The 15,767-nt window shown below is 38.1% G+C and overlaps 2 protein-coding genes across 18 annotated transcripts in view; one reads left to right on the forward strand and one right to left on the reverse strand.

The window, feature by feature from the left end:
* The first annotated feature begins 8,825 nt into the window (after positions 1 to 8,825).
* LSM8 (LSM8 homolog, U6 small nuclear RNA associated) lies at positions 8,826 to 11,890 on the forward strand. The gene is made up of 4 exons (XM_034431049.3): positions 8,826 to 8,973; positions 9,542 to 9,582; positions 10,388 to 10,515; positions 11,423 to 11,890. The coding sequence occupies exons 1-4, from the start codon at positions 8,943 to 8,945 to the stop codon at positions 11,511 to 11,513; spliced, it is 291 nt and encodes a 96-aa protein (XP_034286940.1). The 5' UTR covers positions 8,826 to 8,942; the 3' UTR covers positions 11,514 to 11,890.
* Positions 11,891 to 12,796: 906 nt separating this feature from the next.
* Positions 12,797 to 15,767, reverse strand: part of ANKRD26 (ankyrin repeat domain 26) — a 93,234-nt gene continuing 90,263 nt past the window's right edge. For all 17 annotated transcript variants that reach the window (XR_015728998.1, XR_015728995.1, XR_015728996.1 and 14 more), the window contains 2 exons: positions 14,881 to 14,926; positions 12,797 to 12,965 (listed from right to left, as the gene is read on the reverse strand). Coding sequence is in view for 10 of the 17 variants with exons in the window: in XM_087874187.1 (XP_087730313.1) it covers positions 12,817 to 12,965; positions 14,881 to 14,926 (195 nt within the window). In the remaining 7 variants the exon portion in view is untranslated. The remainder of the gene's footprint in view (positions 12,966 to 14,880; positions 14,927 to 15,767) is intronic.

The following is a 15,767-nucleotide window of genomic DNA, read 5'->3' on the forward strand; positions in this document are numbered from 1 at the left end:
TCAGTTGGCCGGCGTGCGCATGCATGCTGAAGGTGAGCTAGGGCAATGCTTGCATGCCCACAGATATGACTCCAAGTGCCACCTGTGGCACGCGTGCCATAGGTTCACCATCACGGCTATAGGGATTCTCCACTTCTCCTTGGGTTTGAAAATGTGTTCCTTATATTTGTAGCCTGTTAGTTCTTTTTATGTGTTTTACTTTGGTGGCCTTATGGTCATAATAAAGGTTTGACTGATTGATTGATTGCAATATCCACCAATGAGGTAGATACTAGAAAATCTTAATGAAACAAAAGATGGCAAAGATTAAATGAGCTCTGGTGGCTCAGCAGACTAATTAACATCCACTTACATCTGCTGCCTGCAATTACTGCAGGTTCGAATCTCGCCAGGCTCAAGGTTGACTCAGCCTTCCATCCTTTCTAAGGTAGGTAAATTGAGGACCCAGTTGTGGGGGCAATAAGCTGACTTTGTATAAATATACAAAAGGATGAAGGCTATTGCTTAACGCATTGTAAGCCGCCCTGAGTCTCCGGAGAAGGGCAGCATATAAATCAAATTTTAAAAAAAAAAAATGGTATGTTATATAAACTTATCCTTTTTATCTGCAATTCTACCATTTCCTGATTTTGATCAATTACTAGCTCTTGGCATGATCTTTTAAAAATAAGACTACCATTGTGAGGATAAGCAAGATAATGAAGGACATTAGCACATATGAATAGGTTTATAGATGTAATTTAACAGCTACAATGCAGTCACTGCCAACCTCACATAGTAGTCAATTAAAACCTTCAGAAATCATTGTAGTTTAAAGAAAAAAGTAAGACTACCATTTTTAAAAAGTCAATTTATATTGAACACATTTTTGTTGGTGCATAGGAGTCCTGCTGTTGCGTAGGTGTTTCTCTTTATTACTGAGTCAATTGTTAAAAAGAAAAAAAAAACACTGTTTGAGAAAGAAAGTTTTGAGTATTTTCTGTGCATTAACAGCTACCCTCTAGCTCAGGGATGTCAAACTCGATTTCATTGAGGGCCACATCAGGGTTGTGTTTGACCTCAGGGGCCAGAGTGGGTGTGACCAGCTGAACGTTACTCATGTCGGGGGTGCCTGTGGTGGCCCAAATGCTTTGTCAATGAAAATGGGCTCACGAAGGACAGTTGCAGGAGGCCGTTGCAGCCAAAAACAGAGCAGCCCTCCCAAGCTCTGTTTTCATTGGCAGAGGCACCATGAGAGGTCCTTCACTGTTTCCAGGGTGGTCCCGCAGGTCAGATCTAAACACCCCATGGGCCGCATCCGGCCCCCGGCCCTTGAATTTGACACCTCTGCTCTAGCTGTTACTGGATCTGAACAGAATTGCAGACACTGCTTTAGATTCCCATTGGGCTTAAGGACATAGTTTGCTGCTCAAATATGACTAGAAGATGTTGGTACTGAATTTAATTTCATGAGACTTCAAATGTTGGGCCAGAGGTTGTGGTATATCCCACCTATACTCATCCCAGGTTTATTTAGCATATCTCAACAAGGACAGAAGAAAAAACATTTTCTTATTATATAGAAACCATTTCAGAAATTACTTGCTTTGTTACAAGTACATAAACTTGCTTATTTATTTTATATTTAATTCTTATAACTGAATCCACATTTAAAATGGAACAAAGTTGTGAAATTAGCACTTGTCAAAATAGAACAAATAAAGGTTTGCTGACTAACCCCTATAGCAGCCTTTAAAACAATCTCCATTATTAAAGAATATTTTAATGCACCATTTTGTTTCGTTTTTTAAAAGTACACCCACTGCAAAGGGTAAAAGTGATATTTTACTCAAGATGGAAACAAATCTCACTTTCTGGGTTTGTGTTCAAAGAAATTATATAAACACCTGAGATCAGCATTAGAAGGATGAGGGATAGGGACAGGCAAAATTAAATCTACAATACAAGAGGGTTCACGAGGCAAGAAAAGTCCAGAGTTTACAAGACACAATGCAAGTCAAGGCACAGTGTCAATCAAAGCAATCCAGGAATCACAATGACCAGAAAACACACAGCTAGGAAATGAACACATTGTTCCTAGCATCGCCTCCATCTGTCTTCTGTGTTAGCCAGCTTCCAGTGCAGCCCATTAAGAAGGGTGGGGCTTTATCCTCATGAGTAATCTGTCTGACCTTCACTGCTCCTGCCTTTTCTCTGCCCTACATGTTCTTGGATCAGGAGCAGAAGGCAGTTCCTCTTCTTCATCCCTGACTGGTTGCAGCTGTATGCTTTCCCCATCTGACACCTCAAGGTTGTCCTGCTGCAACTGTGCTTCAGCTAAATCACTCTCAGATAGTTGCTTGGAGCCATTGCCCAACTTCTCTCCTGACAGGCCAGGACCTGGTTCATCCTCCCTCTAGGTGACATCGAAGAGGTATCTGGGGAAGCGTCCAGGGGAGTCATCGCATCCAGCAAGGAATACAAATATTGTAAAAGATGTATCCCCCTGTACTGTTAAAAAAAATAAAAATCTTATTCTGTAATTAAATGTTCTGCATTCCCAGGGCAGTAAAAAGAAAATTCTTTTTTATTCTGTAGTTATAGTGGAACTATGATCTGAATTTAAAATAACAAACTGAGCTTTAATCAGTTATCCTTTTTTTTTTTTTTTAAATCAGGATTGGCAAATTTGTTTTTTCGTTTATTTGGTCTAATATACCATTATTGTCAAAACAGTTTAAAACAAGCAATGGAAGGGTAGGGAAAACATAACTGATGAACATTACTGAATAACAGCATCTGGAGTATTGATCAATACTGCAAGGGTATAGTTATTTTAATGAATAGCCAACAGCTATAAATACATTTCAGATTATTCACTTGCTTTCTTGTGTAGTTTAATTTTGTGAGGATATTACTTTCAATTGTCCACAACAAAGATGTAAAACAGCCTTTTGGCATTGACAAGCGTAGGCAGTTGATGATGACAACGACAATAAGATGATGATGATGAAGATTTTATTTGATTTACCATCAGCTTTCAACTTAGTCAAGTACTTATAGCATCAAATATGAAAACAGAGAATATAAATCAAGAGCATATAGAGCATATATTAAATCAAATGTAAACATTTAAAATCTGCCAAAAGCTGTGCTTCTTGGCTACTATTCTAAATGCAAAGAGAGTAGGATTTAAATACACCCCTCAGAGGGCAACAATGTGCAAGGCTATTTTCCACTGTCAGATAAATAGGCCTCAGAGACCCATTTCTTTTTCTTAAAGACCTTAATGGTCAGAGAAGTGTGTTCTAATAGGAGACAGTCCCTCAGACAGACCTCCGGACTTTTCGTTGGGCCCTGAAGACACACTTGTTCTATCTAGCTGGGCTGGCTTGATCCCATCCTCTTAGTTTTTTAATCGAAATTCAGTTTTAATTGGGTTGTTTTAAATTTGGGCCAAAATTATTTAATTGTTTTTAAAATGTTTTTAAATTTTGTATACTATGTTTTATCCTGGCTGTACATCGCCCTGTGTCCCACAGGAGAAGGGTGGTATAGAAATATAATAAATAAATAAATAAATAAATAAATAAATAAATAAATAAATAAATAAATAAATAAATAAATATTCAGAGCATTAAAAACTCTCCTGGCCTTCTGGATGATTTTGAAGACTGGCTCTGCCAACTTTATGGGGCATAAGGAGAATACAACTTCAGGATTGGTTAGTGCCTTGAAGGCCCTGCCCTGCCTTTTTAACTTTATTCTATCCTCGTTTTAACTGCCTTTTTTTTTTTTTTGAAATACAATATTTTATATGGTTTTTATGTTTTTAATGATACACCACATAGAGTTGCTCTGTGAGTACACACACCATCCACCCAAAGTCTATAAAGTCTATTTTGTGAATTGAGTAAAATAATTCAGTAAAAAAGTCATGTTTTTTTTTTTTTTTGTGGGAAGGCATCATTTACTACTGTTATGTACACCCTGTCCAAAAGAGGTCTGATATCGTGCGTATCTCAGGGGGCAGGTCATTCCAGAGGGCAGGTGCTGCCACAGAGAAGGCTCTCCCCCTGGGGGTCGCCAGCCGGTACTGCCTGGCCGACGGCACCCTGTGTGAGCAAACCGGTTGGTGGGAGGCTATCGGCGGCAGAAGGCGGTCTCGCAAATACCCCGGCCCTAAGCCATGGAGCGCTTTAAAGGTGGTCACCAACACCTTGAAGCGCACCCGGAAGACCACAGGAAGCCAGTGCAGCTCACGCAGGAGAGGTGTTATATGTGAGTGCCCCATCGCTCCCATAATCCCCCGCGCAGGTTGTTATGTTACTAAACAAACTATGCTCAGTGTCAAAACTACATTCACTTTTTAGGCTCCTGGGTCTTTTTAGTTTACTTAAGATGTTTTGGAGGGCTTTAGCTGGTTTGTGTGCTACTGTGATGCCCTGCAGTTGCACTGAGCCTATTGGTTGTTTTTGATGTATGGTAGGGTCATCCTTTTCATAGCTGATGTTGGTTGTCCTGTAACAGGTTGAGTAGTCAGGCACTTTTTGATAAAGTTATGTGGGTATCCATTTTGTTGGAAGATATGGTATATGGTCTGTTTCCTTTTTTCTGGCACTTAAGGTTGCTGTAGTGCATTTGTTCTAATCTGAATGATGTTTTTCACAGTTCTTTTTGTGGAAGCTTGGGTTGTTACTTTTACATACAACTGTGCATTATTTTGGAGATTTCTTTTTCATTCAATGTCACAATACTCTTTCACATGGAGAAGTAGTGATAGAATCCATGGCAGTAATACTGCACAACACAGCTGAATATACTAAGATTGAAAGGTTGATGATGGGCTCCATCAACCTCCACCTCACTGCCTACTTTAAGTTTGATGGACAAACATACCAACAACCATGTGATCATCCCTCTTAGGACTCAAAGAATAATGCAGATTTTAGATATAGCACTCCTACAGATAAAACCAAGTGTATGGATTCAGTAGGCAGATGATACTTTCTTACTAATCAAAAAAAAAAGAAAAAAGGAACAATTAGAGAAGAAACAATCAACATCTTTAAAGGAACAAAATTTACAAGGGGAAAAAAAAATGACGCACTGCTTTTCCTGGACATCCTCATCTGTCAGGGGAAATAATGGCAAATTAGAAATGCCAGTCTATAGAAAACCAACCCACACTAATCAAATGCTCCATTGCCAAAGTAACAAGTCAACCTCCCACAAGAGGAGCTGGGTAAGAGTATTATTCACAAATGAACAGCAGTAACCCAGAACAGCAGAATAAAGAAACACCCTATATAATATCTATCTACAAAACGGATTCAGTAGGCAGATGATACTTTCATACTATTAAAAAAAGGAACAATTAGAGAAGATAAATGAAACAATTAACAACATCATTAAAAGAATAAAATGTACAAGGGAAAAAGAAAATGACACACAGCTCTTCCTGGACATCTTTATCAAAAACTGCCTCACAGTCAAGCAACTAAAATTCAGAAGACATGATGAAAACTCCTTAATTTCACAACAGATAGAGAAACTCAACCTGATTCAACTGGGAAACTGTGAGCATCTTAGATCAAACTAAATGCTAGTACCTAGACCAAAATGTTAGCGAATTCCTGAAAGCTTGACATTCAGACAAATCAGCTATCACATATAAACACATATAAATAAATTGTATTTATAAACCATTTAAAGGTAAAAACAAAAAACTTAGAAGGAAACAAAAAAAGACTACAACACCTCCTCACCAGCAGTCAAGGATCCAGATAAGACAGGATTAACACCTAACAAATAATTAAGTAGAAAACAATATCCTAATCAAAGAAATACCAAAGAGAAAAACTCACCCCCACCAAAACTAGCAGGGCAAGGTACTGTATATAAACAGGAAACAAATCCCACACTTACCTGTATAGGAAGTTAGCACCCACCCCTTTCCTAGAGGAATGAAATATTTTGGGAAATATTAAAAAGGCAGAATATTATGTTTCCCTGGATGAGAAATGGAGAAGCATGATTTAAAGAGGAAGCAGCTCCCATCTTCCTGCCCCCACCCTTTGTCAATGGGCCAGAGGCAAAAACTCAATTTTTGTCAATGGACCATCATATGCAACACAATAGGATCCATCTAGCAACAGAAACTCACCACTTGGCACCTGGGAAGATTACATCAGCCAGCAAGGCTAGCTAAGACCCCCACCCCCTGGGAGTCTGACAACCAATCAGGATACTCTTTCTGCGCCCCAGGAAATTCAAAGCCAGAGAGGGCATAAAACCCGGGGATTCATTGTGTCTCATCCCCTTTTCTGTTCAGGAACTCAAACCATGTGATCCTGTCCACCATTAAACCATCTTTCCAAGCAGTCTCCATGTGTCTTTTTCCCCACTTGGAGCTGAACCCAGAAGGATATTTATTCTTATACCTGCATTGATGATGTTACCTAGAGTTAGGTAATAAAACATCAAGCAAACAACCAAGTTCAGGGAGTACCAATGACTCCTCAGCAAATTTGAAATACAAGTAATCCTCGATTAAGAACTACAACTGAGCCCCGAGACACTGCAACCGCCATAAATGCATGCCAGTTGCCAAGCGACTGAATTTTGATCATGACTGTGGGAATGTTACAATGGTTTTAAGAGTGAAAAATTGTGATAAGTCCCTTTCTGCAATGGCACAGTCACAAATGAATGGCTGTAAATCGAGGATTGCCTGTAAGGCCAATGAAACTCCATATGGACTGTGGGGACCTTGGTTCTCTCTGAACTTGGTTACTTGCAGATGTTTTCCATTTGGATAATTAAACAAAGCAAGCAAACAACCAAGCTCAGACAGCACCAATGACTCCAAAACAATTGGAAATAAGCCAACAAAACTCTACTATAGACTGTGGGGTCCTTAGTGCTCTCTCAACATGATTGTTTACTTGCAGACATTTCCAAGTTGGATAATGAAACATCTGCAAGAAAACAATAAAGCTCAGAGAGCACCAAGATCCCCACCGTTCACCCTTGAGCTACAGATATTTTTTTCTATTGACATTCTGTGGAATTAGTTTCTAAATTTCATGTACTGTATACATTGCTGATATGGAGAAAAGTTCATGCACTTCTTCCTGTCTGCATTACACATTTTCCAGATAAACATATATTTTGGATTATAAAGTCTGTATTTCCAGGGTAGTGTGCTAAAATATTGAAAGCCTTTTCAAGTATTTACTGACTATTGCAATCAAGAAAAAAAGACTTCAAGGAGATCAGTGTTTAGAATGTGGACAACTATAACCAGATCCTAGTGTAACACTTGCAGGATTCCATGCACCCACTTATCTCCCTCTTAACATTCTGCTTTATTTGTCACTTTTATTTTGTGACTGCAACCTGCCTCTCCATGGCAGCCAAAACATTCACAATTTATTCTCAAAATCCCACGTGTCTACTGGCCAAAATTCTAGGTGATCTGACAAATTCTTAATTGGACTATGGCACCAAGATGCTCCTTGAAACAACATATTTATCTCATGCATACATTCACAGTATTGTTTTGGACAGTTTTGTAAATTCATCCTGATCAGTACATAAGGAAAGTTTCTTAGCTTCCCAATGTGCCATTCAGATTTGTTAAACTATCATGGAGTAGTATAGTATGACTCCTAATGCAAATTTATGGAGTGGCAAATATTGCTTTAACCTCTAATACCCGATTTATTCTGTTGAGCATTTTTCAGCTGATGCGGACCGCATTCATGTATCCCCTTGCTTATTGAATGAATCTACTTTCTGCATTTCCACGATAAACTGTAAAATAATGGTCCACGCCTACCGAATATGGTATATCACAAAAAACAATTTGGTTTCAAGCTCCCACCCGAAAAAGTTATACTCAAGCAAACTTTATCATGCTGTAAAATGCATCTAAGAATGCAGGTGTGTGTAGGGTTTGCACAGTGGGAAAAAAAACAATTTTTTCCTCTGCATCTTGTAATACACGGGCTTTATTGTATTTCTATGTCGGCCAGACTGTGAAGACCTATTACTTCTGATTCTGAAATACAATTGCAAATAAATTGACGGTGCGCTGATTCCGTGCATACTTCAGCGATACTCAACCGTTGTCTTCCCACTTCAAATAGACCACCAAGCCCTGCAATTGGGAAGAGAGTGAGCCAAAGCAAGAGTCTCCAACCTTGGGCACTTTAAGCCTGGCGGACTTCAACTCCCAGAATTCCCCAGCCAGCTTTGCTGGCTGGGGAATTCTGGGAGTTGAAGTCCGCCAGGTTTAAAGTGCCCAAGGTTGGAGACCCGAGCCAAAGGATCCGAGCTGCAAAAATCCAGCCAAGCACTGAATAGTGGCAAAACAGCTCCTGCTACCATCGATGGTCCGAAGTTTGGCAGCCCGGTCGGCCATCAGTCTACCTCTAACCGACTGAGAAGCCGTCACCAAAGCGCTCGGCCTCCCGCCGTCCTGTTCCGCCCCGCGTATGATCGCGAGAATGACCGATAACATCCGGCCACCATAGACTCGCCTGATGGCCAAGCCTCTCTTGAACTCTAAACCTTTAACTGTCAAGGAATCCTTCTTCCTTGGCGCCGTTTTTAAATTAACTCTGCATTTAAAATTAACATTCTAAGGCTGTCTTTCTTTTTAATTTGAGGAAAGGTGTATAAAACATATCTAACCAGCCATATTTTTTGTGCGGGGGAACAGTAACTTCCCTCAAGAAAAATGGAACCGGAAGAGTTCTTTCCTACCGAAGATGTGACTACTCTACTCCTTTTCTACATCTTAAGAATCTACATAACGCATGCTCTGCAGAGCTTTGGCTTCTCTCGCTCGCGCGCGTCACAAAAGTCCATGCCACGTGAGAGAATTTAGTTTCTCGCTTGAGAACGGGAAACCTCGCGATAGTTTAGGAGCGTAGGATTCAATAGGGATCGTCGCTATGACCTCCGCGTTGGAAAACTACATCAACCGTATCCTTCCTTTGCCACAAACACTACAAACGTGGTGAAAAATACGCGAGTGCTGAAGGGGCGAAGTGGGAATGGGATGGGAAAGTAAAGCGTTGAGGGGCTCCCGTCTAATTTCGCATTTCAGTCTTCGCCATTGTTCCGCGCGCGCGAGGGGATGTTCGGCGGCCTGCAATTGGCTGCAAAGTCTGCCATTCTCTTTTTTTCAAGAATCGGCTCCGCTTGGATGGCTCGATTTCGTGGGAGGGGGCGGGCTTTGCTGTAAAATGAAAGCGACGCCCTACTGGGCGGTGCAATCGACTCCGGAGGGTTTCTTCAAAATGGAACAGTAAGAGAGCTGTAGGCATACGAAGTATATGCCTACACAGGCATCACATTTCTGTGAGGAAAAGAGGTCATAGTTGCCGAAGTGTTGGTTTTGAACGGGGAGAGATCCAGTTTCTTAAAGGGCTCTCTATATGTAGCATTAGCAAGTGTGAGCTTATCCTTTTCATTTGGCAGGAGCTGGGAGGAGCATACACGCACGTTCACAAAGATACAATTTAAGGTCATTCCTTGACATGACTTTTAGGTACTGTTGCTGTGATTACTTCAGATGGTCGAATGATTGTGGTGAGATTTCCTCTTAAACTCATTATTTTCTAAAATGTTTGGCTTGTATCAAAAGTGGGCTGTCATGCTATTTTCCTGCCACTAGTGTTAAAATCTCATTCAGGACTTTTTTGCCCATTGTGGAAATAATGGGTGTGATGTCCTTGTGATTACAGTATGGATATCTAGATTTGCAGCGTTAACTGACAACCATTAATTAACCCTAAACCAATTTTTGAGAGAAAAAAGTGTGCAATGAAGTAAATGGATATTAATGATTGGTTATGATGGCCTAGCGGTTAAGATGCTGGGTTTGTTGATCAGAATGTTGGCAACTTGAGATCCAAGTACTGGGTGATGCTGTGAGCTCCCATTCTTGCTCCACGTCCTGCCAATTTAGCAGTTTGAAAGCATGTAAATGCAGGTAGGTAAATAGGTACCATTTCAGAGGGAAGGTAACAGCGTTCCATGCGCCTCACTGTATAGTCATGCTGGCCACATGATCATGGAAGTGTCCAGACAATGCTGGCTCCTTCAGCTAGGAAATCAGATGAGCACTGCCTGCTAGATCACACTTGACTGGAAAGGAAAAATCTTTACCTTTTTAATTGATTGATGTATAAAAACTCACTGGTAAGCAAAACAAAAACAAAAAAAAACCCAAACAGTCCAGACCTGGTTTGATGTCAATATATAATTTATTGTTATCCATCTCATTTAAATATGAATTGCTGTTCAGATTTTTAAAGGGTGAAAAATAAAGAATTGTAACAAATATGCTTTATGAATAAAAATTTGATAGATTGCATTTATGTATTTATTTTAGGGCACTCTCAAGGGCTTTGATCAGACAATCAATTTGATTTTGGATGAGAGCCATGAAAGAGTATTCAGTTCTTCACAAGGAGTGGAACAAGTAGTATTAGGATTATACATTGTGAGAGGAGATAATGTGTAAGTGTTATTTTGAAGTTAATGTAATCCCAGCTACAATTAGGGTATGAAATCATCTGTTATTTGAGAGCCTATCTGGAAACAAGGTTATTGGTATCCCTCTAAGCTGTGGTTCCTAAAAGTTTTTTCCCCATTACACCTCCCTTTAGTATAATCTTAAAATACACACCTCCCTTAAAAATCCAGATCAAACGAACAATTAAAACAATACGGTACAATTAAAGTTTGGGAAAGGTGGATGCATTGTAGCAATGTAATTAAAAGGCTTTCACACTGCCCCTGGACTCCGTCTACACCTCTCCAAGAGTGGTACCTCAGTTTGGAAAGCCTGCTAAGGCTTTTCATGCTACTCACTGATGAAAATTCACTTTCCTTTGCCCCTTCCAACTATTTGCATACTAATATTTATATAGAATTCCTTTATAATCCAACCCATATGTGTTCTTTATTCCTCTTTCATTAATATTACCTCTTGTCTAACTCTCATAACCAGACTTTATTTCTTAAGCAGTCAAGTCATGTCAAAGTTTGACATTCCCTCTGAACCTTCTGTATTTTTTCTTGAATTTACTTTTGTATACATGTATATCACTGCAATTCTAAGAGAAAAAAATAATGGCTTATTTTCTTTTTTAAAGTCGTTTTTGCACAAAATACTTCTCTGTATTGTTGGTGCAAGTTATTGTCTCCAAGGGTTTTTTTATGTGATAATTATTTCAGTACAATGCACATGGGCTAGATATTATATCCTTCTTTTGTAGAATTTCATTAATACTTTTCAGTTTGCTGCAAAATATGAAAATAATATTAAGTAGAAATAACTATTTTTGTAATAGAATAGCATGCAGGTATTTTGGTATTTAATTTAAAATATATGTAACTAGAGCAATCAAAATTTCTTTTTCAGAGCTGTAATTGGAGAAATAGATGAAGAAACAGATTCAGCCCTTGACTTGGGAAATATTCGAGCAGAACCTTTGAATTCAGTTGTACATTGAAAGACAAAAGAATAAGGACTGCTTTACAGAATTATTTATACAATGGCATGACTCCTTTTTAAAATCTGCATAATTGGATCATTTATACTTATTTTTTACTGTTATAGCTTTATGTAAATTGAAGTATACATTTTACTACTGACTCATGTATTTAGAACTCCAACATAGCAATTGGAAAAAGCAACTTTAAAAACTGTTATCTAGAAGTGTTATAGCTTAGAACATAAGGAAATGAAAATTCTAAACTGCTGACACAAAAAGAATATTTTGCTAGGAAAAACATTCAGAAAAAGCAATATTTTAAAATTATATTAAATAAATCACATTACGTACAAGTGTACTTTATAAATAAAAAATATTTTTAATTTCTTAAAAAATGACTGGGCAGTTTGTGCCATTGTAATTTATTATGACATTTTAAATAATTGAATGTATTCATGTTAGTGAGGATGATTTGCAACATTATGAATGAAACTTCCTTTTCCACAACCTATAGTTCAGTGTGCAAGATCCTTCTAATCTTCCAGCTGCGATTAGGAGACAGAATTCCACTACCAGCTATCATTCTTCTAATGAATAGAGCCGCTAAAAGTTGTGATACATCTTGGGGCTTGTGTGTGTGTGCGCGCGTGCGTGCATGCTTCCTATGTGCTAACATTCAAAATTAATAGAATTTCCGGAAATTGTAAATTTAGGACACACTGTATCACTTGAGCATATTCTAGCTCAATGGCACCAGATACCTTACAGCACCACCCTTGAAAAACTAAAAAATAAACAATAGCCTGAACCATTAGTTCAATATATAGAAAATGTTTGAGGTTTGTTATAATCAAATCATCAGTGCATTTTCAGCACTACTTAAAAATACAGATCAAATGTCTTGTGGCACTACTTCTGGAACAGCATATTATCAGAATAGGATGCCTAATGCTGAGCCTATGTAAAAGTCATTAATAAAAAGTAGAAATGCCATTTATATGGAATGCATTTAACGGCATAAAGCAAATGTATCAGAAAAACATAGTAACTTATCTGACAACATGCAAATAAAAGTACAAGAGCAGATCCAGGAAGGACTTTTTTTTATATACATATAAACTACAAACCTAACAAAGGCAGTTTTATAAGTCATAGAATAGTGTGAATTTACTAAAGAAAAAATATGGGGGTGGTGAAGAGAACAAAACAGGGACCACAAGTCTATAAAGTATTTTCTCTACATACAAGTGCATTGTGCCAGATATGCATCCTATTGAAAAGTTAAGCGATCAAGTCATATCTACAAGTTTGCAGACTTTATTCAAATCATATAGTTTTTCTTTAAAACATCTAGATACTGCTGTCTTGCCTTGGAAACTTGATCTTGGTCTATATTTGATTTTTTTGAAGATCCATCAACTGATCCTACAGGGGAGACTCTAACAGATCCGGCATCAAGTTCAGCTTTAGCTGAAAAAAGAGTAATTTTTACAGGTTTCATAATATCTGATGCAGTGACAATAGTATCAATGCCAATTTTGTCGAATATTATGAGCATTATTTTTAACTATTTTGCTATGGAAGAAAAAAAAACTTTCTAGCCACAGTGTATACCTTTGCAAACTTTATACACGTTTTAGAAATAAGGATAACAGTTTTATCCTAAATTATCAATATCTTCTATGCAGAATAAATCATATTGGAACAGTCAAAGGGAATGCTTTGAGATTATATATAGCAGAAATCAGGCTACAAACTGCAATAAACCCAATAATGTAGGCTTTCTGGAATGCTTTTAATTGAGACATTCCAATAGAAGAGAATATATGTAGCTCAGGATTGAATGTGGAATTCTTGGTGCTCTGAGTTTGTTTGTTTACTTGCAGGCATTTCAATATCCAACTAGGTAACTGCATCAGTGCTAGTGATTTGCTATATTTATATACAGGGAGCTGTATGTACAATATGTATGTGGGTGCGCATGTGTGAGTGCACACACACTAAACAAAGCTCCACACTTAATAGCAGTGATCTTACATAGTTGAGTAATGAAATGCTACAAGCAAACAACCAAGATCGGAGAACAGTGAGAATTTTCTGCAGTCTAAAAATTGGCATGGTTATTTGATGAAAACACTAAAGTTTATATGTCTTGTAGGAATATTAAAGTATCATTTTCACATTTTTAGTTTAATTTTACATGTTATTTTTTCTATTTCATTTGGATAATCCAAAATGAAACATGCATATACATTGTTTTAGAAAAAACTTTCCAATGTGCAATAAAGTACCTGAATAATATAAGCAACTTCTAACTTAGTTTCATATCCATCTCAACATTGATTTTCTTGGTTTACTTTATTAAAGCAATTCATCCATTATAAATTGGCATACTATGATGTTTAAAATCAATGGAACATGTTAGACCTCAATTTTATTAATCTCAATGGAGCTAAATTTACCTTTTATCTATTGAATATGTAGCTAGTTCTGAGTGTTTGAGGCTCTAAAACAGAGGTGTCAAACTCAAGGATTTGGCCCATGGGTACTTAGACCCGGCCTGCAGGGCCAGCCTGAAAATAGCAAAGAACCAGCCCATGGTGCCTCTGCTAGCGAAAACGGGTCACGGGCAGCCCCCGCATGACCTGTTTTCGGTCTGGACAGCCTCCTGTAGCACCCTGCCAGCCAAAACAGGGCCCGGGGGTGACCTCTGCGCAGCCTGTTTTGGCCCACAGTGCTGCAGGAGGCAGTCCAGGCCAAAAACGGGGCACACGGGGGCTGCCCATGGCCCTCCCGTGCCCCAGTTTGGCCGGCAGGATGCTGCAAGGGGGAGTCCGTCCCATTTCCTCCTCCCCTTCCCCACGGCCAGCCCACGGAGGACAACTATAATGCTGATCTGGCCCTCCAAGAAATCCAGTTTGATACCCCTGCTCTAAAACAATTGCTTATAATATTTCTATGATCTAAAATATTAGATACTTCCTTTTTCCTTCTATTTATATTACTTTGTATATTATACACTAGAACTATATTTCTATCATATAGATTAGTTTATTTGTCAGCAGGTAATAATGGGTTTTATATTTTTATGTTCTAAAACTAAGTTTCTAAAGTTTTTACTGTGGCCACATTTAGGTTCTAAAACGGGTGTCAAACTCGCGTTGTCACGTGACGTATCGGGACTTTTTTCCCCTTCACTAAACGGGGTGGGGGCAGAGCCAGCATGTGACGCATCCGGCCCTGTTCTAAAACATAAATGATGAGATGCAGGGTCTCAAAATTTCAGTATTTGTATCATTTTCTTGGCAGCGGCAGGGTGGAGGTGGGGAAACAAAGCCAACAGCAAAACAAGTTTCAAATTGTCAGCATATAATTTGTTATTTACCTTGGTCCAGTTCTTTTGTGATACTTTTTTCTAATTCCATCTGCATCTGAAATTATATTTAGATTATGGTTGAAATATTACTAAATATAAAATAAAAATACATAAATGCAGTATCAATACGATATTTTAGCAAATTTTACATACATTACTCTCTTAGTTTTTTAAAAAAATATATCCTAGCTTTCAATTAGCATTGATCAAAACTTTACATCATGAATTAGCATTAATGGATCAACACTTCCTGATAATATAATATCCAATCAAAGGTAGATTTCACAGGTACCTTAAAATGCAAAATCAAAACGTTTTGACTAAAGAACAAATCTGTCTCAGTGTGTGCATATACATATATGTACACATATGTAATCATAGATAACTAAAGTGCAAACGCAATTTAAAAAAATATGTAAACTACATATTTTTTACAGGTGCAGCTTCAACATTGTGATTGCAATTTATATGCACAATCTGCACTACAAATACACCTATGTATTTTTCTTCTTTGTATGCTTTGTTATTTAGTGTTATATACTAAATTGCATTAGGAAAAAGAGAAACAATCAATCTACACAGAAGTCTATGTTAGTTTCTGGCAGCACTCTTTCATGCATTGATCACTTCATGTGATTTGTCAGGATGAGGGAAATCTGGTTTCAGAATAATTTCAATCAGTTTAGAAACACTGGCAAATATCCTGTAGAGAATAACTGAAGAACCAGTGGAACCAGTACTTGCCATGGTGCTAAAAAGAAAGGTGTATACCTCACTAGGCTTTGGAGTTTACTTTATTTTCACAATGTGGATTAATTATTTTTCCATTAGCTCAGATAACATTACACAAAGTAAAGTACTTCATGGAGCTGCAGTTTTTGCCGCTGGTTGCACAT

Source organism: Pantherophis guttatus, chromosome 7 (genome assembly GCF_059756535.1).
Source record: "Pantherophis guttatus breed Tessera chromosome 7, ASM5975653v1, whole genome shotgun sequence".
Classification (NCBI taxonomy): Eukaryota; Metazoa; Chordata; class Lepidosauria; order Squamata; family Colubridae; genus Pantherophis; species Pantherophis guttatus.

What these genes read in the sequence shown, in the direction of transcription:
- LSM8 (XM_034431049.3), top strand. Translation starts at nt 8,943, where the DNA reads ATGACCTCCGCGTTGGAAAACTACATCAACC. An exon ending in GTTGGAAAACTACATCAACC is followed by an intron (nt 8,974 to 9,541) that starts GTATCCTTCCTT and finishes CATGACTTTTAG; the next exon opens with GTACTGTTGCTGTGATTACT. An exon ending in ATTGTGAGAGGAGATAATGT is followed by an intron (nt 10,516 to 11,422) that starts GTAAGTGTTATT and finishes TTTCTTTTTCAG; the next exon opens with AGCTGTAATTGGAGAAATAG.